The 23,254-nt window shown below is 28.6% G+C and overlaps 2 protein-coding genes and 1 pseudogene across 2 annotated transcripts; all 3 read left to right on the forward strand.

The window, feature by feature from the left end:
• Nucleotides 1–4,233: 4,233 nt before the first annotated feature.
• Nucleotides 4,234–6,598, forward strand: LOC107014925 (cytochrome P450 71A4-like). Its single transcript, XM_015215049.2, has 2 exons — nucleotides 4,234–5,121; nucleotides 5,761–6,598. Exons 1-2 carry the CDS (start codon nucleotides 4,234–4,236, stop codon nucleotides 6,352–6,354), a joined length of 1,482 nt encoding a protein of 493 aa, XP_015070535.1. The 3' UTR covers nucleotides 6,355–6,598.
• Nucleotides 6,599–18,975: 12,377 nt separating this feature from the next.
• On the forward strand, nucleotides 18,976–20,375 carry LOC107013600 (annotated as a pseudogene).
• A 273-nt stretch (nucleotides 20,376–20,648) lies between these two features.
• Nucleotides 20,649–22,705, forward strand: LOC107014926 (cytochrome P450 71A4-like). The gene is made up of 2 exons (XM_015215050.2): nucleotides 20,649–21,556; nucleotides 21,939–22,705. Exons 1-2 carry the CDS (start codon nucleotides 20,669–20,671, stop codon nucleotides 22,539–22,541), a joined length of 1,491 nt encoding a protein of 496 aa, XP_015070536.1. The 5' UTR covers nucleotides 20,649–20,668; the 3' UTR covers nucleotides 22,542–22,705.
• Nucleotides 22,706–23,254: the final 549 nt, after the last annotated feature.

Genomic DNA, 23,254 nt, shown 5'->3' on the forward strand with positions numbered 1-23,254 from the left:
ATTTTTAAAAAGCAAAATTAATTTTTTGGAGAGGGGGTGGGGTTGGGGGGTGGGGGGAAGGGCAAGGATCAGGTGAAAAAATAAAAATTTTGAAATTGAAAATATTTTTTTTTAAATTGATATTTTTCCCCCAAAAAAAATGTAATTTGAAATTGGAGGAGAGTTATGGAAAATGTTTTCCTTAATTTTTGAAGGGAATTCATTTTCCTTAATTTTGAGGAAAATGAATTGATTTGGAAAACATTTTCCAAAATTTTTGTCCCAACCAAATATGGGAAAATTAAAAAATATTTTCCAGAAAATATTTTTCTTCGTACCAAACACACTCTTTGTCCTCCGTTATTTACTTGATCAAATATACACTTACAGTAATTGATATTATCAAATATACCCTTCCATTAAAGATTCCCCGTAATATGGCCAAAATTGTCTAATTTCACCCTAAGATACCAACTTCTGGAGAATCCCCAATCTAAAACGCAAGTCAGATTATATAACTGTATATATTATATGTCGTGATTACCATCAAACATATCACTCATTTTTTTACTGTTTCAGAGATTAAAATATTCGTAAAAAAACTTCAAAATATCTAGAGAAAAGATTTTATGATTTCGACAAGTTTCATTAACAAATTTTAAAATGATATCGACCACTTTCTTGAAGAAATTAGTGACATAGACCACTTCTTTATTATAGAAACAAAATAAAGTTTTTCAAAAGCTAAAAATGCAGGTTTTCCCACTTAGACTTTTGAAATATTGGCCAATCAACAAACTACTGTTCTAATATTTGCAAAAAGATTTTTAAATTGACTAATCAAACACAAACTATTACTCGCTCCAGCAGTGTTCTCTCCATTACGTCTGGTCATGCATTTAGATTTTTGATAGGTATTTTATTAATATTTTAACGACCAAGATTTGATTTATTTGGTCATGCATTTAGATTTGTGATAGGTATTTTATTAATATTTTAACGACCAAGATTTGATTTATTTGGTCATGCATTAGACGTTTATATAATTCACCATATTTGCATAATTCACAACTAACAGTTTTTTGTTTGATTTGTATTTGTATACGATGATTTATACTTATATATGACGATAATTTCCTTTGATTTTTCAATTTTATCACCATATATACCTTCAATCTTTTTTGGTATAACTTTTTAAGTTTGTATAAACATGTACATCTTCAAATTTTGTATAATTTAATTTAAATAATGTAATTTGCATCATACAATTTGTATAATTGTTTAAAGTTCATATGTTTATGTTTGTATCAATTCGTTTCTTTGAGTTTTATCATACTTGTATAATTTCAGACTTTGTATTACTCAATTATACAAAAACACATGAATTATACAAACGAGATGTGAATTATACATTTTGTTGCCCTCTCTCGCTTGTCTTTCTCCTCCATCTCCCAATCCGCTCGCCTCTCTCCTCACTTTCTCAATCTCGCTCGCCAGATATACAAAGTATACCAGTTACATATATACAATTATCTAACCGATATACATTTACCTCTATCGCTCGCCTCTCTCCTCCCTCTCCCAATCTTACTCGCGACTCTTCTCCCTATAACAAGTAGTTACAAATCATAATTACCAAATTATAATTATAGAGCGTAATTAAATTATTTTTGAGTGGCTATATGCGAAAGTCCTTTTTAAAGAAATCTTTTAAGATATATATCCTATTATTTAGTTAGTTTATCTTTAAGATATATATCCTATTATTTAATTAGTTTTTGCTGTAATCTCTATACAATGTGAGATTTTTTGTGCTTGAATTGTCAAAATATATTCTTTGATTAGTTGGGAAGTATATATATATGGGAAAATGCACACTATCTCCCTAAATTATGATCGAAATTTAGAGACATACCTTAATTAAATTAAGGTCCTATTACCCCTTGAATTTTTTTAAATAATTTTGTGCACCTTTGGTCTTACGTGGCACACTCTGTTACCCTACACAATTGAGGCGCGTGAGAGATATTTGGATGTCACATAAGCCAAAAAGGTACACAAAATTACAAAAAAAACAAGTTCAGGGGGGGGGTAATAAGACCTTAGTTTAGTTAAGATGTGTCTCTGGAATTTCGGTCATAGTATAGGGGGATACTTGTGTATTTTCCATATATGTATATAATACTTGTGAATTATACATTTTGTCCGCCCCTAGTATCGATACATCTAATTATGTGTATATAAATATTTTCAAATATATATATATATCGATACATCAATTTAGGAGCAAATCACGTATTCTTTCTTAAATTTCTTAAGCCCACTTATAAATTAAATAGAAGAAAATGTCTTTTCCAAATCTATTTTATGTAAAATAAAAATCTCTCGTAAAAATTACATAAAATTCTACTTGGCTTTTACATTTTATTAGAATGTTTGTTACCTATTGCTTCAAAATATATCGTATTATATTATATTGTGTTATATTATTATATTATACTATATTGCTTTGATAAATACAATATTTGAATAGATAATATCATTTTTCACCATTACATAATTTCATATATCAATAATTTAAAAAATAAATCTAAATAGAAAGTAGAGTATGGGTTAAACCTGCTACAAAAGAGTTTCCTTGTCGTGGAACTAACAGAGGAATTGGAGGATGTAATTGCAATGTTTCCTTAATTACTGCTTTTAAATAATGCATTTTGTCCAGGTCATCCTCACATACTATGTTGATATCTTGAAAAAATCACATGAGTGTTAAGGACTATAGAAATAAAATATAGGGTCATGATCTGTTCATTTCTATTTTTAATAAACGTGATTACTGCATGGAATTGTTAACAAGTGAGCAAAATTTTAATAATTGATAAAACTGGGAGCCACCACGAATATATCTGGCCTCTTTTGTTTATACTAGGATATACTAATTTATTTTAAGATCTAAAACTTTCATTATTGAACAAATAATCTTTGGGTAAGTCAACCACCAAAGCAGTGACGTAGCCAGAAATTTTACGAAGGGTGTCCAAGAATTCCATAGATAAATAAAATTTATTTAATACGTAATTTTTCTAAAAATTAAACTATGTTACTATAAAGATAATTTATTTTAAATAAAAAAAAATATACCAAAAAATTTAAAAATTAAACTACATAGTACTAATTAGCTTTGAAAAAAGAGACAATTTATTTATAATGAAATCACTTTATGCTTTAAGATTTCACGAATCTCTTAAGACTAACAACGAGACATGAAAAATTAATAGTAGAATAGAATGAGTTTTCTTATAAAAAGAAATTCTATATGAAACCTTTTTCACTTTTAGTAGTTTTATAAAAAAAAATTTAAAAAAATAGGATTTACTAATTAACTTTAAATTAAATAATCACTTTTAAATTTTCTTAAAAATTTCAATGAAAAGATAAAAAATCGAAAGTCAAATTGATTAAAAGATCAATTGACTACTAAAATTATATGTTTTCCTTAAATTTTTAAGTTATAGCCTTGGTCTCTAATTTAATATTAAATATTAATTTAATTGATAATATACTATATTAATAAATTAGGTGTAATAATAATTGTTAATATTGTATTAATAAATTAGGTGTAGTAATAATTGATAATATTGTATTAATAAATTAGGTAAAACAAAAAGTTATATGTTTTCCTTAAATTTTGAAGTTGTAGTCTGGGTCTCTAATTTAATATTAAATATTACTTTAATTGATAATATATTATATTAATAAATTAGGTGTATATAATTGATAATATTGTATTAATAAATTAGGTTTAGTAATAATTGATAATATTGCATTAACAAATTAGGTGTAGTAATAATTGATAATATTACATTAATAAATTAGGTAAAATAAAAAGTGCAATCACAGGGAATTGAACCCGCATGCACGACCATCAAAGCTTTCGCTGGGCATCTGAAACCAATTAGCCAAGACATAGGGGACCATGTAGGGTCATATTTTTTTAAACGGCAGTGTATGTAGGATGTCATGTAATGTATGTCTATTTGTTCAACTTATATAAATTTGAGTATCTATTTGTGCACACCCAAAGTTGAAGGGAATAAATTTGCATGTATTATGCCATTTAGATATTTGACAGGTATTACATTAATATTTTAGCTACCAAGATTTGATTTATCTTAACTGTGGTTAAGTTAATTCTCTCCCAAAGCTACTTAAACTAGTTAGTCTTAAGGTTGGTACATAATTTCTAAAACAAAAATGGAGTATTTTCTTCTTGTTCCTCTGCTTCTCTTAACTTACTTTCTTCATCAGTGGTTCTTTAGCCCTTCAAACACACAACAGAGGTTATCACCACCATCTCCAACAAAGCTACCAATCATAGGCAATCTCCATCAACTTGGATCACTTCCTCATCGTTCTCTCCATAAACTATCCAATAAATATGGTCCAGTCATGCTACTTCAATTTGGCAGTAAGCCAGTGATTGTTGCTTCCTCTGTTGATGCTGCTCGCGATATCATGAAAACCAACGATCTCGTTTGGTCAGGTAGACCTAAATCTAGCATGACTGATGGACTCTTTTATGGCTCTAAAGATGTGGCCTTTAGTCCGTATGGTGAATACTGGAGACAAATTAGAAGCATTACCGTACTTCACCTTCTCAGCAACAAAAGAGTCCAATCTTATCGTCGTGTGAGAGAAGAAGAAATATCAAACATGATTGATAAAGTTAGGCAAAAGTGTGATTCAGTGATAGATTTGAGAGACGTTTTTAGTTGTCTTACTAATAACATAATCAGCAGAGTGAACATAGGAAGGACATACAATGAAGGGGAATGTGGAATTGCTGTTAAGTCTCTCATAGAAGAACTTCTTATACTTATAGGTACTTTTAACATTGGTGATTATATTCCATGGCTTAAATGGCTCAATAAAATCAATGGTCTGGACAGCAGAGTGAAGAAAGTAGCTAAAGATTTGGATGCATTCATAGAGAGCCTGATTGAAGAACGCGTGATTAGGAACAAGAAAGTAGAGTGCAGTGCGGGTGAAGCTACAGATTTCTTGGGTGTTTTGCTGGAAATTCAGGATGGAAAGGAGACTGGTTTTCCTCTTCAAAGAGATTCATTGAAAGCTCTCGTTTTGGTAAATTTTCCCTCTTCAGTGTGTGTCTTGTTTTAATTTTCTTTTACGTATCTGTCTTACACTGGAAGATAACATCATCCTGTGAATTCTGTGACTGTTAGGGGACACAAGTGTTACGTTATCACTTATGTGAACCTCTTTTCATTCTGACTTAATTTAGTGAGGTTATTCTTCTTGATATTTCTGTATAATCGAGGCATAATTGACAATAGTTCTATCAATTCTACTGTAGACATGGTTATTTGTCCATGTATAGGCTCTAGTTCAGTTAATCCACAATCAACATGATATTCAATCAATGTCCCTAGTTTCAATATCCTCAACAGTACATTCATTCTGCCTATTTATCAACATTCAACTTTGTATTATAGTCTATATATAAATTTCTAAGTTTGCTCCATAACCTACTTCTTTCTTGGACGGCATGTAATCCATAAATATCAGCTCCATTTGTAATTATATATTCTGACTAGTCCATATATGTAGTATGGAATAGTTTAAAACTTGGTCAATCAAAATATTTTGTCTCTAACATTTATAGTATATATGTATATATATATATATATATTTTTGTTAATTTTCATGTTATTATTTTTAAAACTTGTAAATTTTGTTCTTCTGTTTCTTTATAATGCGCAGGATGCGTTTGTTGCTGCCACAGAATCGACGTATTCAGCTTTGGAGTGGATAATGACAGAGCTTTTGAGGCATCCAAGAGTTATGAAAAAATTAGAGGAGGAAGTTCGAGAATTAGGCCAACGGATAACAGAGGACGACTTAAGAAATATGCAGTATCTAAAAGCAGTGATCAAAGAGAGTCTCAGGCTTCATCCACCGGCTCCACTACTGATTCCTCGAGAATCAATGGAAGACGTAAACTTACTAGATTATCACATACCTGCAAAAACTCAAGTCATTATTAATGCTTGGGCAATCGGCAGAGACCCATTATTGTGGGACGATCCAGAGGAGTACCGACCAGAGAGGTTCTTGAATAGTGATATTGATGTGAAAGGGCTAAACTTTGAGTTGATTCCATTTGGAGCAGGGAGAAGGGGCTGCCCAGGAACTGCATTTGCTATTGTGGTAATTGAGCTGGCATTAGCAAGGATTGTGCACAAGTTCGATTTCGCATTACCAAATGAAGAAGAATTGGACATGACTGAATGCAATGGGCTCACTGTTTGTAGGAAATCACCTTTGCTTGCGGTGGCTACTCCATGGTCTAGCTAGTGGTTAATAATTTCACAATCTGCTTCCTTTTTGGGTGTTCTGCACATATCTGTTATGTTGTTGTTTGCAAAATTTCTTCTTTTTGACATGTTCTTGTATGACAAAAACATCAAGCTATTCTACACGTAAGGACTAAAAGATGTGTCACGTTTATTTAGGATATAGTTGGTTGCAAAAGAAGCCTTGTATCAAATCAATAACACCTACAACTTAATTCAAATTATTGATTCCATTGCACAGATAACAGATATATGTAGACGCCAACTTTCCAAGTTGCCCCATGAATAGTGAATACTTTACGTTCTTATGAATAACTAGTATATGGGCACGTGCGTTGCACGTTTACTTTATAACGATGAACAAAATGATAAACAATTTAACTTTTGAAAAAATGTTTTTATTGTATAGTTAACTTGAAGATTTTTTTTTTACATTTAGTCCTCCCTTTATTATAATTTTGATATAGAAATTATATATTTGTTTTAAAAGATAAAATAAAATAGCAAAAACAAAAATGGAGGCACACTATTTTATGATTAACTTTCTTAAAATGTCTTTTTTGTCTCATAAAAATGTTGAAATTAAATTAAACATTTCAAGAAGATAAAATGTTTGACATTAATTAGTAAAACATGAAATTCTCCTTCTCATTAAGTAAAATGCAATTAAGTAATTCAAATTTATAAATAGTAAATTTATTAGAAGGAAATAACTAAGATTTAAAGTGCAATGATTGGTATTTAAATTATGTAATTATACAAATAAAATATTAATATTTAATTAAATAAATCAGATTTTAATTTAATGGAGAGTCAAAATGACAATATTAGTATTCTTACAATTAAAAGTTTGTTAAAATATATTTTACAATTTTTTGTTAAAAAATTAATAGAAGCAATATTTGGTCAAAGGATAAAACATCTTGCAACTTCGTAAGCATTTTGGTGTATCATTTTTTTGACTTGGGATTTGGATCTCAGGATAATTTTAATGAAAATTGTCTAAAAACTATAGAGTTTATCCAGAATCACATGTAAGAATGATTCTTTACAAATATTTAAAATTTAAAATGCAAAAATGTAATTATTAATAATTTGAAATTAGAATATCTTGTAGGCATTAATTGTTTTGCATGTCTTATACACTAATTTTATGATTGTATTTGTCTCATTTTCTAAAGCAAAAAATACACCCTTCAATCAAATATATTCTTAAAACAAAATTACAAATACAAAGAAAAAGTATCATATATAGGAGTAAATTTAGCATAACGCAACCAACAAAAAATTATTATTTATTTATTTTTGTAAAAGTACTAAATTTTGTTCTTTGTGTTTCTTTATAATGCATAGGATGCGTTTGTTGCTGGCACAGAATCAACGTATACAGCTTTGGAGTGGACAATGACAGAGCTTTTGAGGCATCCAAGAGTTATGAAAAAATTAGAGGATGAAGTGCGAGGATTAGAGTTTGAATAATTAATTGCAAAAGAAGCATTGCCTTTTTCATTTTTTTCTTCAACAATTCAAGTGTTGAATTAATATTACAGAACCTAAAGGTAGAGTTCTGTTGAAATAACTATTTTCACTTCAACGACAAATTTGCCCAATAATGTTTTTGAATTACAATAATATGAAAATGAGAGTGTTAATCCTTTATAGCTAACTTAGTAGGTGTTTCCACGTCCGATTTTATATCGCAATATAAAATTATCAGCGAATATGCTATTTCAAGTTCTCCAAGAAGCATGATTTAAATTTTTTCAAATACAAAAATTGATGCACAAGTTTATAATTTGTAAAAATAACTCCATATTTATGTTTACTAATCATTTATTTCACATGTAAATAAAATTTGTAATTCATATCATCACTTTTTAAACATTTATATCCCATATAACCATTATTCTCACCAATATAAAATTTATTTTACTTCAAATCAATTTCTACTTTACCATTTATATTCACCAAATTCCTTATTTTTTTAATCAAATTTATTTACCAACCAAATTGACCAACAAACGGCTCATAGTAACAATGCCGGTTTGTCTTCTCGCACATATGATCGAGAAATGCAAGTTCAACGTGAGAAGATTGTTCATATTATGTGGGAGTATTATATTAAAGAGACTAGAACACTCTAACTTATGTTCAATTTTTTTATTAAAATAAAGTTTGATCAATAAATTAATGTTATATTTTTTTAGAATGGCGTTGTGATAATGTATTATGCGATTTTATAAACTTTTGATAGTAAGATTCTATAGAGAATTGAAACAATTTTGATAATTTTACAACTTATAAGGTTTTTATGTTTTTAAGAAAATGTACAAAATACAAAGTCCAAATTGCATATCCAAACAAAATATCATTATATCATGATTTCATATATAATTTTGATAAGTCCTTGTTGCCTTATTATAATTTCGATAAAATGAGAATTGACTAAAACTACATAATTTTTTCAATTTGTGCATTATATTTTGAGGAATATATAATCCTCCTGTCCTCTCTATTAGATGGAGAACATATTGAAGTCTTTTTATTTTTCCAAGGGTGATATAGTTCATATAAACTTTATAGGATTATTTTAGTAATTAATTATTCACATTTTTTATTTGAAATTTTTGCAAAAATATACAGAGTACAAGTACACAACACATCGCACCTACATAAATATATTTTCAAACATATACAGATGAATACAAGTACACTACACTTTGGACCCGTGAATTAAAAAAATTAAAATGGAAATACAAGAATTATTGCGAGGGATAGTAAATTAAATCAAAATGATAAAATTAAGTAATATCCGACACATAATTTTTTCACAAGAACCTTGAAGACAAGTACCGTCACTATTGAATTTAAAAGTCGTGGCACGAGGTTTTCTTCCGTTTAAAAGCAAATATTTATGGACAAAAAGATGTTAAATTCGATCTATTACATGAAAATTAAAAAATAATTCATTTTATTTCTTGATTTTTTCTCTTCCTGTAACAAAAAATCTATGCATGGTAAAATTAATGTTTGAAAACAATCCAAGGCTAAAAAATGTTTTACTCTTATGCAGAATTGAAGATCTCACCATTTCTTCTGCTTAAAAGCAAAAATCTACGGACAAAAAAACATTAAATCCGATCTATTAAAATAAAAGTGTTTGACACTAATATAAAAGTAGAAAAATAGACCATTTTATTTCCTTTATTCTAATAAGCACTCATATCATCTCTATTGGTTACGCGCATCAATGTCAAGTGTGGAGTTGTGATTGAGTTTTACGACTTATCAAGGAAAATGCTTATAAATTAAAAAATATCATATATTTTATATAGTTAATTTAACTATCTAATAGATAGATAAAATAGGCATAATTATTTTTCATAAAATTTAAGTCGAAAGTATTAAAACACTTTATTAAAAGTAAAAACATTCAATTAAAATATAGTATAATTTTAGTGTCTAAATTAAATATGAACAAATCACATAAATATACTATATGTAAAAAAATATTTATCATTTATGTCAATATAATTTTTCTAACTAAATATAACATTTTTGAAATTAAGAAAAATTCATTGTCGCTTCTTTTTCGATCCTTTTGCCGCTTCTTTTTTTTTTTTAATTCTTCCTCTTATCTTTCTCTTTCTATCATTAATTGTCTCTGTACTCTTCTTTTCTTTCCTTTTTTTTTTTAAAAAAAAATCTTCTTCTTTCAAAATTTTATTTAATTAACAAAATCAATTTTTCATATTTCATTATTTTATCCAAAAAATACGATGAAAAAAATAAAAAAATGAAAATTTGTACAAAAAAATCATGTTTTAAGCAGAAATTTCAAATCTCTAAAATTACAACAAGAGTTCACCATTGATGGTCATTATAAAACTTCAAATTTTGATTTCATTATTTGAATTTTACGAATTTGTGATTAGTTTGGATAGGTTTTTCCTACAAATTAATGAAAATGTCGTTTGAAATTTATATCTCAATTTCAAGAGGGTTTGATTAAGTTTATAATTGATAGGAGAAATATTAGATTGAAACTCGAAAAAAAATAAAATTTATGAAACTATATCGCAGTTGCATTAAAATTGTATTACATATGTTTCATAATTATATTAAAATTATATTAAAATCATGAACAATACAGTTATAATACATACATATCAAATACTTCACTCTTTTTTAGTGATATCAACCAAAATAATTTAAGCAGCACACTCTTAATAAATTTATAATATATGAATAATACATTTGTAATACATACTGCAAACATCACTCTTTTTTCTTAGTGATACAAATCAAAATAATGTATGAGATATAGATAATGCGCGTTTTATTCATGAGTAGTACATTTATAATACATATTGCACGCTTCACTTCTTTCTTAGTGATACAACAAGAATAATTTGGTAACACACTAATAATATATTTATAAGACATCTACATTACATTTTAATACATACTGCAATTGCCACTCATTTTCTTAGTGATAAATTAAAATAATTTATAAGACACATACAATATAAGTCTTATTCATTAACAATCCATTTGTATTACATATTGCAACCATCACTCATTTTCTAAGTGATACAAATCAAATAATTTATTAGACACATATAATACAAGGTTTATTCATGAACAATACATTTCTAATACATATTGCAAACTTTACTCTCTTCTTAGTAATACCATCCAAATGATTAATACATGCACACTACATTTTTAATACATATTGCAAACACCACTCATGTACAAGCCAAAATAATTTATAAGATACATATAATACATGTTTTAATTATGAATAATACATGTTTAATTCAGTCTATAGATTATTGTCTTGTCTGTTCTAATTCAACTTTAATATTGTGTAATACACTTTTTAATGCAAATTGATTTGATATTGATATAAATTTAATTCACTATATAGGTCATTGTCTGGTATTTCATTAGTTATGTTTTTTATTCATGCTTAATTCTCTCTTCTAATTCAACTTTAATATTTGTGTAATATACATATAATACAAGTTAATTTATTTTACAATTTATTTTTTGATTTGTTATGATCAAATTACTTGTTTAATTTAATTCAGTATTAATACAAATTTTATTCAGTTTACAAATAACAAAATGCTCTTTCATTTGCTACATTTTGCATGTGTATTTAATTCACTTCTAATTCAACTTTAATGTATGTGATACAATTTTAATTCAAGTTTAATTCATTTGACAGATTATTAGGTTTCTTCATTTATTACAACTAGATTACTTGTTTGCTCTTTAGTTTGGATAGGTTGTTCCTACAAATAATTGAAAGTATCATTTGGAGTTTATATCTCAATTTTAAGAAGGTTTGGTTAAGTTTAGAATTGATTTTAGGAGAAATATTAGATTGAAGCCGAAAAGGATGAAAGTTTACGGAACTATATCGCTTTTGTAATAAAGTTATATTCGATATGTATATTTCATAATTGTATTAAAATCATGGCTAATACATTCTAAATTTATAACAAATGCAAACTTTCCTCCCCTTTTAATGGTATGAACTAAAGTAATTTAGGTAACACATTTACAATATATGCACAATACATTTTTAATACAAATTGCAAACATCACTCACGTTATTAGCGATAGAAATCAAAAATAATTTATAAGACACATATAATACATGTTTTATTCATGAATAATATAAGTTTAATTCAGTTTATAAATTGTTGTCTTGTCTTCCGTTAGTTACGTTTTTCATTCACTCTAAATTCTTTCTTCTAATTTAACTTTAATATTGTGTAATACAATTTTAAAGCAAATTTAATTTATTTGCTTGTTTAATATTAGTGTGACACAATTTTAATTCATTTTGTAATTTATTAGTTGATTTTTTACGTTTATTTATTTGTGAAGTTCATTGCTACACAAATTCATTCAGTTTATAGATCATAAAATGCTTTTTAGTTTGCTACATTTTACATTCATATTAATTCTCTTCTAATTCAATTTTAATATGTGTTGAACACATTTTTAATTCAACATTTTGCAATTTATTATGTTTCTTTATTTGTTGCAATTAGATTACTTATCTAATTAATTAATTATTGATAAAAAATATTTAATCCACAAATAATTGACTACACTATGAAAGAAAATAAAGAGAGAAAAGGGCAAACAAAGCAAGAGAGGGGGAAATGTGCAACAAAAAGAAAAAAAAAAAGAAAAACAATAGAAAAAAAAACAACAAAAAGGAAACAAGGGAAAACAACAATATAAAAAAAGAAAGAGAAAGAGCGAGAAAAAGATACAAAAATTAAAAAGGCGAGAGAAAAAAAGGGAAAAGAGGCAAAAGAGAAAGAGAAATTCAATAAAATATATGATATTATTATATATTGCTATGAATGATAATAATTCAAAAATATATTTAAAATAAATAATTATTTTTTAAAAGGGATTCACTCAAGTAATTTTTTCATTAAATATCTTCTAAGCTTAAGGGGGTGTAATAAGCCCAAATATTTTGACAAGATATTCATTATACACGAGCGACAATTCTATAAATGGCACGACAAAAAAATAACATAATCAAACTATGACCACACATTTTATAAAAGATAATTGCGTCCAAATATTCTTGATTTTCATTCAATACTCCTTAATTTCTACTTGGAAATTAGAGAGAAGATGCTCCAACACAACCCAGAAAAAATAAATGAGAATTTAAGAAAAATACTCCATAATTGTCAATTGAAGATTAAAGTGAAGTTTTGTGATACAACAACAACGACAAGAATGAAATTAAAGGTTGAACAAAAGTGTTTTCCAACACAACAGTTATGACAAAAAGAAAAAGGCAAGAGTAGACGACTTTAAGTCACGGGAGAATATTAAAATAATAATTTTAAATTGGAGTATGAATCCTAAAATGTGTAAAATTTGTTATTTGGTATTTATTTAATTAATGTTTAGTTAGGATTTGTTCATCTTTGTTCATATAAGAACATATTTTCTAGTTGTACTTTAATTTGGTTTCTTACTATTATAAAATAAGATGTTAAGTTTTTTTTTTAAACCCTCCCTTGGGAGCTCCCACCTCTTTGACTCTCTTGGTGATTTGATCTCGCAATCTTTGGGTTGAAAGTGAGGGGTGCTTATCATCCAAGCAACTCTCTCCCGGAGCGACTTAAGCATATTAGTGGCCTAAAGCAAAAATCAAACGGGGCCTTAAACTTAAATTGTTAATAACTTTTATATAATTTATTTCTTCTAGTTTTCACCTCATAGGCTCATAATATAACTATTCTTATTTTAAATTATTTTTCAGAAGATATAGTACTCAAAATATATCAAATTTCTTCTAATAATTCCTTCATTTTTCAGGAGATGTTTACTTCTTCTACAAATAATATTCAATATTTGTTAAAAAATAATAACTTATAACTTATTGTTAAAAAAAAAAGGAAAAATGAGGCCTCCAAAATGAGGCCCCTTAAATTTGGAGGCCTAAGACACATGTCTTTTTTTTATACTGTCGAGTCACCCCTGACTCCCTCTCGTCAAGATGTTGTTAGTTATGTTTCAGTATAAATAAAAATTAGAAAAAACTTCTAAATTTTAATTGACTTTTGAGTTTATAATTAAAAGGGAAAAGGGTCAAAATTGCCCCTGAACTATGCGAAATAGACCACTTATATCCTCCATTACATTTTGGGATAAAAAATACCCTCGCTGTTATTCTAAGAGACCACAAATATCCTCAAGAGTTAACACCCCAATTTTTTTAGTGACGTGGCATGCCACATAGGACTAATCCCTCCACCTAAGCGTTGTCAACTAAGATTCACTACAAAAGAACTTGATCTTTAGTGGCAACAAAGTTGCCACAAAATCTCAAAATATTGCCATTAAAGGTTATGAGTGATTTTTAGTGACGACTAATAGTAAAACCTATTTTTTCAACACAAAAGTATGATAATTAATTTTTGATCGCAACCTAATTTTCTAAAATAAATAACTTGCAATATTAATATTAAAAACACTCAATATTATTACGAAAAATCATGAAACTTACTTCGATTCACATCTCCTACTATATAATGAATCATTGTACATTTTATACATTTTCATATAATATAAACATAAAACAGTGTCTTCAAAATCCTACTTAATCGATATCATTTTCGTTTTTTTAAAAAATAATGAAGAAAAAAACACCAAATTAAAATTTAATGTTAAAAACTTTTAGTGGCGATTTTTTGGGTTTTTGTGGCGACTATTATCGCCACTAAAAGGTCTAGTTCTTTTGTAATGAATCCTTGTGGCTTGCCAAGTCAATAAAATTATGGGTTGTTAACTCTGAGGGTATATGTGGTCTCTTAGGATAACAACAGGGACATTTTTAATCCCAAAATATAACGAAGGGTATAAATAATCTATTTCAGATAATTCAAAAGCAATTTTGACCCTTTTCCGTAAATAAAATATTTGCGTTCAGACCAAAAGATGTATTATTTCTTTGTTTGATATTGAACCATCCAACTAAAGCTTTTCCATTAGTAGATGGATTGGAAAAGAAGAGGAAAAAGAAACCTGATATTTTGATTTGACAGTGGGGTTTTTTCCCTCGACAAAGTCTGATATAATTGACGTGTGGGATTAATATTACATAGCCATAGAGGTAAAATTTGTGGAAATAGCTATTTTCACTCGATGGAACAAATTTGGGGTCCATCCTGTTTGAAGAAAAAAAAGCAGAAAAAGTCAAGAAATAAGTGGCAGAGTGAGTAATGAGGTAAATTTTGGACTTGTTAAAGTTTAAACTATCACTAAAGGCTTATCTGATAATTTTTCTCATAGTCATTCAATTAACATTTATTATTTTACGAAATCACTTAACTTTCTTTTGTAAACTCTAGATTCTAAGTCAGTCAATTTAAACTTCTTCTAAAGTACTTATAACTTTCTTTTATAAAATCAAAGTAACTCAACTAAGAATTGTTCTCACATAAAATCATTCAACTTTTTTTTATAATCTCAAAATCATTCAACTATGAATATTTTATCTATAAAGTCATTAACTTATATTGTTACGAAATTTTCATTCAAAACCAATGAAATTTTCATTCAAAACCAAAATAAAGAGATATGAGTATTTAAAATTCCTTAGCTAAAGGAATCCTAATTCTATCAAGAACTAGGACAAAAGATAAATTTCGGTTGTTGAAATCTCAATAGGGTAATTAAGGCAAAAAAGTAAGTTCTGAATGTTTGAATATTGACGAGGTAATGAGGACAAAAGATAAAATTTTGCAGGTTAAGAAGAGTTGAACCGAAGATGAGAAAGAACTCAAATACTACACAAGTTTCAATAAAGATATTGCAAACAAAATAGATTTTCATAAACTAAGCAAACATAATAAAAAATAACAAAAGATATAAAACACAAATTAAGAATTCTCATTAAAAAAATTTCAAACGCTTTATACTTATTTTTTTTTTTAAAAAATAACTTATGGAAGTGAAATAATAACTTATGGAACTGAAATAATATTGCTACAGTTGTTTATAACTCATGTTAATATTAAATTATTATTTTTTTGCCGGTTCATATCGATAGTGACTAGTAATGATAAGGTGATTGATCAGCACAAGAAGAATGATAAGGTTACATGAACCATGGGTGAAGATTTATCATTCTAAAAAAAACACTCACAAAAAATCATATCTAGTTTAGGAATTAAATTATCATATAAATACATAATAAAAATAAATTTTCTGAATGCATTAATTTATTTTGAATGCTAATTAGTATTTCCAAAATTTAGTTTGACTAATCATGTTGAGCAGACATAATCTATAGTATTGATAGTAAATTTTGTAGTTAGTCAATTAGTAACTATTTATAGTTATGCAAAAAAAGTCTCAGTCTTTGTTATATAACTTAACTGAGATTGCTTTGACTTAGTAAAATATCAGCCAAGTTTTGCTATATAAATCGTTAGTTCTTGTTCTAAAAATCTTTATTCGGAGATGATAAATTCTTAAGTACTTTAATTCAAAATTTTAAACATTTGACAAAATTGTACAATCATTTAACTAAATATTTAAAATATTGAAAATAAAATTAATGACATTCCTAATGTGATCCTATCATCACATATTTATAAGTGAAAAGAAGAATAGGATAATTTTTAGTATTGTAAACTTCAAGAACAAACTAAATTTTTACCTCAAATCACAAACAAATTTATCCCTTCAATGATAAATACTATCGTGATCTCAATTTCTAAAAAAAAAACTCTAAGCCTAAACCTAATATCACCCCTCCCCTACGGCATGTTTGGACATCGATCGATCTTAAACCTAAATTAAGAGAGACATATACTTAAGTAACATTCCTTAATTGGTTAAGGGAATCCCAGTTCTAAAGTGATTCCTAAAGCTAAGTTAAAAAAGAACTCCATATATAAATAAATTTAAAAATTGTAGTTATAATGTTTTCCAATAAAACAAAATTATTGAATTAAAAGAGATAATAGATTTTCTTTCCTTGCAAAATATAGGCAGCTTAATTTGGCATACAGATCAACAATTAATAATTATAAGGCATAGGCAAAAATAATCTTAGATTAATAAGATTATTAATTGTTATGAATTTAAAATACCAAACCAAATTCTGGTGACAGAATGCAAGGACTCTAAATAACCAGTACAAGTTGATGATAAATTTACAAGAAAACAATTATAATACGGGGTAGAACTAATGCAAAAATATAGTTAAGATCATATGATTAAAAAAAATTATTAAATAATAAGTAACAAAATAAGAAGAAAATATTAAGATAACGATGCGATCATACCAAATTGGTCATTACACAAAATAGACATTTTCACTGTTTCCTAATGATAAATTTAAACGATATCATATACCGTAAAATTTAAGTAATAATCGAAGCAAGCATTATACTTAAACTAACAATATAACACAGTTAAAACGGGTAAAAACAATCAAAACAAGTTGTAGAGGAGACGATCGACCGCGATTATATTAGGGAAAATTGTATATAATAGCAAACTAATAACCTAAAATAAATGGAGTAGCTAGGGTTTGAATTAATTGTGCTTCATAGCAAACGTTTGCAAAAAATTGTCAGGCGCCTCTCTCCCAAATATCTCGCTCGCCACTCTCCTCCAATCTCTCGCTCGCTTCCTCACTTTTTATACTAACACAAGTGTATAAAAATTGTTTCTAATTGTATAAAGCAGAGAAAATTGTATAAATACATATATTTTTGTTCTCCTCTCTCCCCTTTTCCAGATCTCGCTCGCCACTCTCCCAAATCTCGCTCACCACCCTCGCCTTTCTCACTTATACAAACAGAAGCGAAATGTATAAGTTGCGTTTCTGTTTGTACAAAGTGTGAGAAAAATGTATATACACATGCAAGTACATATATTTTCGTCCTATACACTTATAATTATGCAATAAAAATATTCCCCTGCCCAGTTTCTTTTGTCTTTCTCTCTTTCTCGTTTTATACAATTTTCAAATTGTATCTGATTTCTCTCTTTCTCGTTTTATACAATTCGATTCAATTGTATATTCCTTGTCAAGTCTCTTTTGTCTTTCTCTCTTTCTCATTTTATACAAATTCAAATTGTATATAATCGTTCTATACACTTATAATAATATAATTCGTTTTATACACTTCGTTTTTATACAGTTCTCCGCCCAAGTATCTTTCTCTTTCTTGTTTTATACACTTCGTTTTATACAATTTGCTTCAACTGTATATGTATAGCGAATTATACAGTTTCTATGTTTGCTATGGAGCGCAATTATACAAACTTTGCTATAACATACAAATATGAATTTTTTATTTGCTACATGTGAAAGTTGCCCATTATATTATTTGCATTATTGCATGACACAAAAGATAACACTCTCGAACTTTAACCACCAAATTCTGTTTCGTAGGATGTAATCATATTTACTGCTTTGTGTAATGTGAAATTAAAGAACAATGTCCTCGATCAATATATTACTACCATTAATAGTTGAGTTCAGAAATATCACCACTACTTATAATTTGGACCACAATTCTATAAATTGCAATGCAAAAATATTTACGCAATCAAACTGTAACCATAAAATTTGTGCGCGCGTACAAATCCTTAACAAGATAAGCGACAGGGGTGAATTTGGTTGGGTCAGACAAATCCTTAACAAGATAAGCGATAGGGGTGAATTTGTTTGGGTCAGGTTGGTTCGGGGTTTTAAATATCAAATCAAATTATTTATGTTGAATTTTTAAAGTTATACGTCAAATCAAATTAGTAAAACTCAGGGTTTTTTTGACAAAGTATTCATATAAACATATAATTAACTTGTGTTTTGAATATTTCTTTAATCTTACTAAAATACAACTTTATAAGGTGATTTTAAGAAAATAACACAAAATATGAGATGAGTGATGACACTAGAATATTCAATAAAAAATAACAATGAAAACACATAAAATAAATATGGTAAACTAATATAAAAGATACTCTCTTTCTTTATTATTAACATTCATTTCATAAATATATATATATATATATATATATTATTATTATTATTATTAATAAGGAAATGGAGTAATTATATCATGTGATTAATAAGGAAAGGGAGTAATTTTATCATGTTATTAATAAGGAAAGGGGTTATTTTGCTTATCCGTTACATTTGAAAGGAAAAGTTATTTTAAATAAATGCAATAAATGCTACTAATAAAGAAAGAGAGTAATTTTTCCTAAAAATTTTTAACAGAAATTGTTAGTATTATATTACAAAATAATTGGATTTAACTATATATTTAAAAGGGAAAATGCATAATATCCTCTCAATCAATACCCGAAATCACAGAGACACATTTATACTTGGGCAACTCTCACATATAGCAAATAAAAAATTCATATTTGTATGTTATAGCAAAGTTTGCATAATTGTGCTTCATAGCAAACATATAACTGTATAATTCGCTATACATATACAATTGTATGATTTTCTGGCCTAAATTGTATAATTCGCTGGCATCGCTATACATATACAATTGTATAATTCGCTGACGTAAATTGTATAATTCGTTGCAATTGTATAATTCGCTGGCCTATTTCATTGCAATTGTATAATTCGCTCGCCTATTTTGCTGCAATATTTGTATAAAATTTGATTTGTATACAATTGAATCGAAGTAAAATGTTTGTATAATGTATAATTATAAGTGTATAGGAAGAACATATGTTTTCTCTCGCTCTATACAAAAACACAAAAATAATTTATACAGTTCTGTTGTATAAAGCGAGATAAAATTGTATTTCGCTGCAATTGTATAATTCGCTGGCCTTTTTCGCTGCAATATTTGTATAAAATTTGCACTTGTATACAATTGAATCGAAGTAAAATATTTGTAAATTGTATAATTAAGTGAACCTCAACCATTATGCTGCAAAATTTGTATGGAGACTATGTTGTTACCCAGTATAAAATTTAAGAACCAAAATCTCTGTGTTCATTCGTTCTGCATCGACTATATAACGACATACATTTCCGTCAAGCTTGTTGACAATGTCGTCGAAATTCCTTGTCCGTTTCCGAATTGTAACCAATATCTGGACCCAATCGGTTGCCGAAATTTTATGGATTCCGATCTGTTTGATAAATGGTCTTAAAAGTTGTGTAAGTACTCTGTATTAGGGTTGACGCGGTGTTACTGTCCTAATTTGAACTGCTCTGCTTTAATTTTGGATGAATGCGGTGGCGTTGCGACGGGATCAAAATGCCCAAATTGCAAGAGACTATTTTGCTTCCAATGCAAGATTCCATGGCATGCTGGATTTCAATGCGAGGAGAGTGGGGCATTGAGAGATGAAGACGACGTCGCTTTTGGTAAACTTGCTGAGGGTGAAAAATGGCAGAGGTGTCCTAAGTGTCGCTCTTTTGTTCAACTTAGTGAAGGTTGCCGTCATATTACTTGCAGATTAGTTATATAAATAAACGTTTGCTATGCGACACAATTAAATCAAACAATAGCTACTCTATTTATTTTAGATTATAAGTTTACTATTATATAAAATTATTCCTTTATACTATACTAAGGTCTTATTAACCACCAAAATTTATTTTATAAGTAATTTTCTACCCCTTTTCGGTGAAACTAATTTGAAAAAAAAAGAAGCCAACCTAACATTCGGCCCACCCACCCACCAAAAAAAAAAGAGAAGTATATATTGAGTCCAAATATTTTTGATTTGTACTCAATACTACCTAACTTCTAAAACAAAAAATGGAGTATTTTCTTCTTGTTCCTTTGCTTGCCTTCATTTACATTCTTCATCAGTTCTACTTTAGCCCTTCAAACACACAAAAGAGGTTATTGCCACCATCTCCAACAAAGCTTCCAATCATAGGCAATCTCCATCAACTTGGTTCACTTCCTCATCGTTCTCTCCATAAACTATCCAAAAAATATGGTCCAGTCATGCTACTTCACTTTGGCAGCAAGCCAGTGATTGTTGCTTCCTCTGTCGATGCTGCTCGTGATATCATGAAAACTCACGATCTCGTTTGGTCAAATAGACCTAAATCTAGCATCACTGATGGACTCTTTTATGGCTCTAAAGACGTGGCATTTACTTCCTACGGTGAAGACTGGAGACAAATTAAAAGCATGTTCATGTTTCACCTTCTCAACAACAAAAGAGTCCAATCTTATCGTCGTGTGAGAGAAGAAGAAATATCAAACATGATTGATAAAATTAGGCAACAATGTGATTCAGTGATAGACATGAGAGATGTTTTAAGTTGTATGACTAGTAACATAATCAGTAGAGTGACCATAGGAAGGACATACAATGAAGGGGAAACTGGAATAGCTGTTAAGGCTCTATTAGAAGAACTTCTTGTACTAACAGGTACTTTTAACATTGGCGATTATATTCCATGGCTTAAATGGCTCAATAAAATCAATGGTCTGGACTGCAGAGTGAAGAAAGTAGCTAAAGATTTGGATGCATTTTTAGCGAGCGTCATTGAAGAACGCATGATTAGGAACAAGAAAGGAGGATGCAGTGTGGGTGAGGCTATAGATTTCGTGGGCATTTTGCTAGAAATTCAGAATGGAAAGGAGACTGGTTTTCAACTGCAAAGAGATACATTGAAAGCTCTCCTTTTGGTAAATTCTCCCTCCTTGGAGTGTTTCTTGTTTTAATTTTCTTTTAACCATCTGTATATGAAGAAGATCCGTCCTAAGGGCTTCAAGAGTTTTGTTAGGGGGAAAATTTGTGAGACACGTTATCACTTGTGTGTGAACCTCTTTTCTAAATTTGAGTGAATTTTGTGAAGTTATTCTTCTTGATATTTCTATGTAAACTAGGCATAATTGACAATAGTCCTATCAATTCTACTAGACATGGTTATTTGTCCATGTATAGGATATAGATCAGTTATTCCGCAATCAGCATGATATTCAATGAAAGTCCCTAGTTTCAATATCCTCAACAGTACATCCATATGTTATTTTCATATTATTCTTTGTTTTTCTTTATAATGCATAGGATGCGTTTGTTGGTGGCACAGAATCAGTGTATACATCTCTGGAGTGGACAATGACAGAGCTTTTGATGCATCCAAGAGTCATGAAAAAATTAGAGGATGAAGTGCGAGAATTAGCTGGAGGGAAAACAGAGATAACAGAGGATGACTTAGGAAATATGCACTATCTTAAAGCAGTGATCAAAGAGTCCCTCAGGCTTCATCCACCGAATCCACTTCTACTTCCTCGTGAATCAAGGGAAGACGTAAAATTATTAGACTATGACATACCTGCTAAAACTCAAGGCCTTATTAATGCTTGGGCAATGGGCAGAGACCCATTGTTGTGGGATGATCCAGAGGAGTACCGGCCAGAGAGGTTCTTGAATAGTGATATTGATGTCAAAGGACAAAACTTTGAGTTGATTCCTTTTGGAGCTGGCAGAAGGGGCTGCCCAGGAATTACTTTTGCTATTATCATAAATGAGCTAGCATTAGCAAGGCTTGTGCACAAGTTCAATTTTGCACTACCAAAAGAAGAACATTTGGACATGACTGAATGCAATGGGCTCAGTGTTCGTAGGAAATTACCTTTGTTTGCGGTGGCTACTCCATCGTCTAGCTAGTCGTTAATAATTTCACGATATGATATAAGTGTTGGTTTGCTTCCTTTGTGGGTGTTCTGCACATATCTGTTATGTTCTTGTTTGCACGATTTCTTCTTCTTCTTTTTTTTACATGTTCTTGCATGCCTATAACATCAAGCTATTCTACACTTAAAGAACTAAAATATGTGTTATTTCATGCCTACACAAATAAATCATCTTGTCGTTTGATATATTTAACTATCCAACTAAAGCTTTCCCAGGTTTACGAACTTAGTATATAGTAACTGATTGCAAAACTAGTCTTGTATTTTTAAGTGTTCAATTAATATTACAGAACCATACTAGAATTTTGTTGGAATAATCAAAATTTGTTGTAGATATATTTCTACTAATCAAAATGGAAGATTTATGTATGTTTTTGTTTTTTTTTGTACAGATTAGTCTTTAAATAAACAATTACTTATATTGAAAAATTGTAACTTAAACTTTAGGTAGGAATTAAATGTAAGAAAGTGAATGAGGAGAAATAAAATGTCTCAGATCTGTCTTTTTATTTTTCACCAAGTAGTTAGAAGCATTAATAGATGAATATGGTTCATTATCCACATATCGAAATTAGTGCATTTAATAACTCTTCAAATTTTCTATTTTTCAAAGGGTGTTGTGTTATAGTCCATAAAAGTTTTAATGAGTTGTTTCTGTAATTTAATTTTTTAACTTTGTTGATTTTT

This window comes from Solanum pennellii, chromosome 3 (genome assembly GCF_001406875.1).
Source record: "Solanum pennellii chromosome 3, SPENNV200".
NCBI lineage: Eukaryota > Viridiplantae > Streptophyta > Magnoliopsida > Solanales > Solanaceae > Solanum > Solanum pennellii.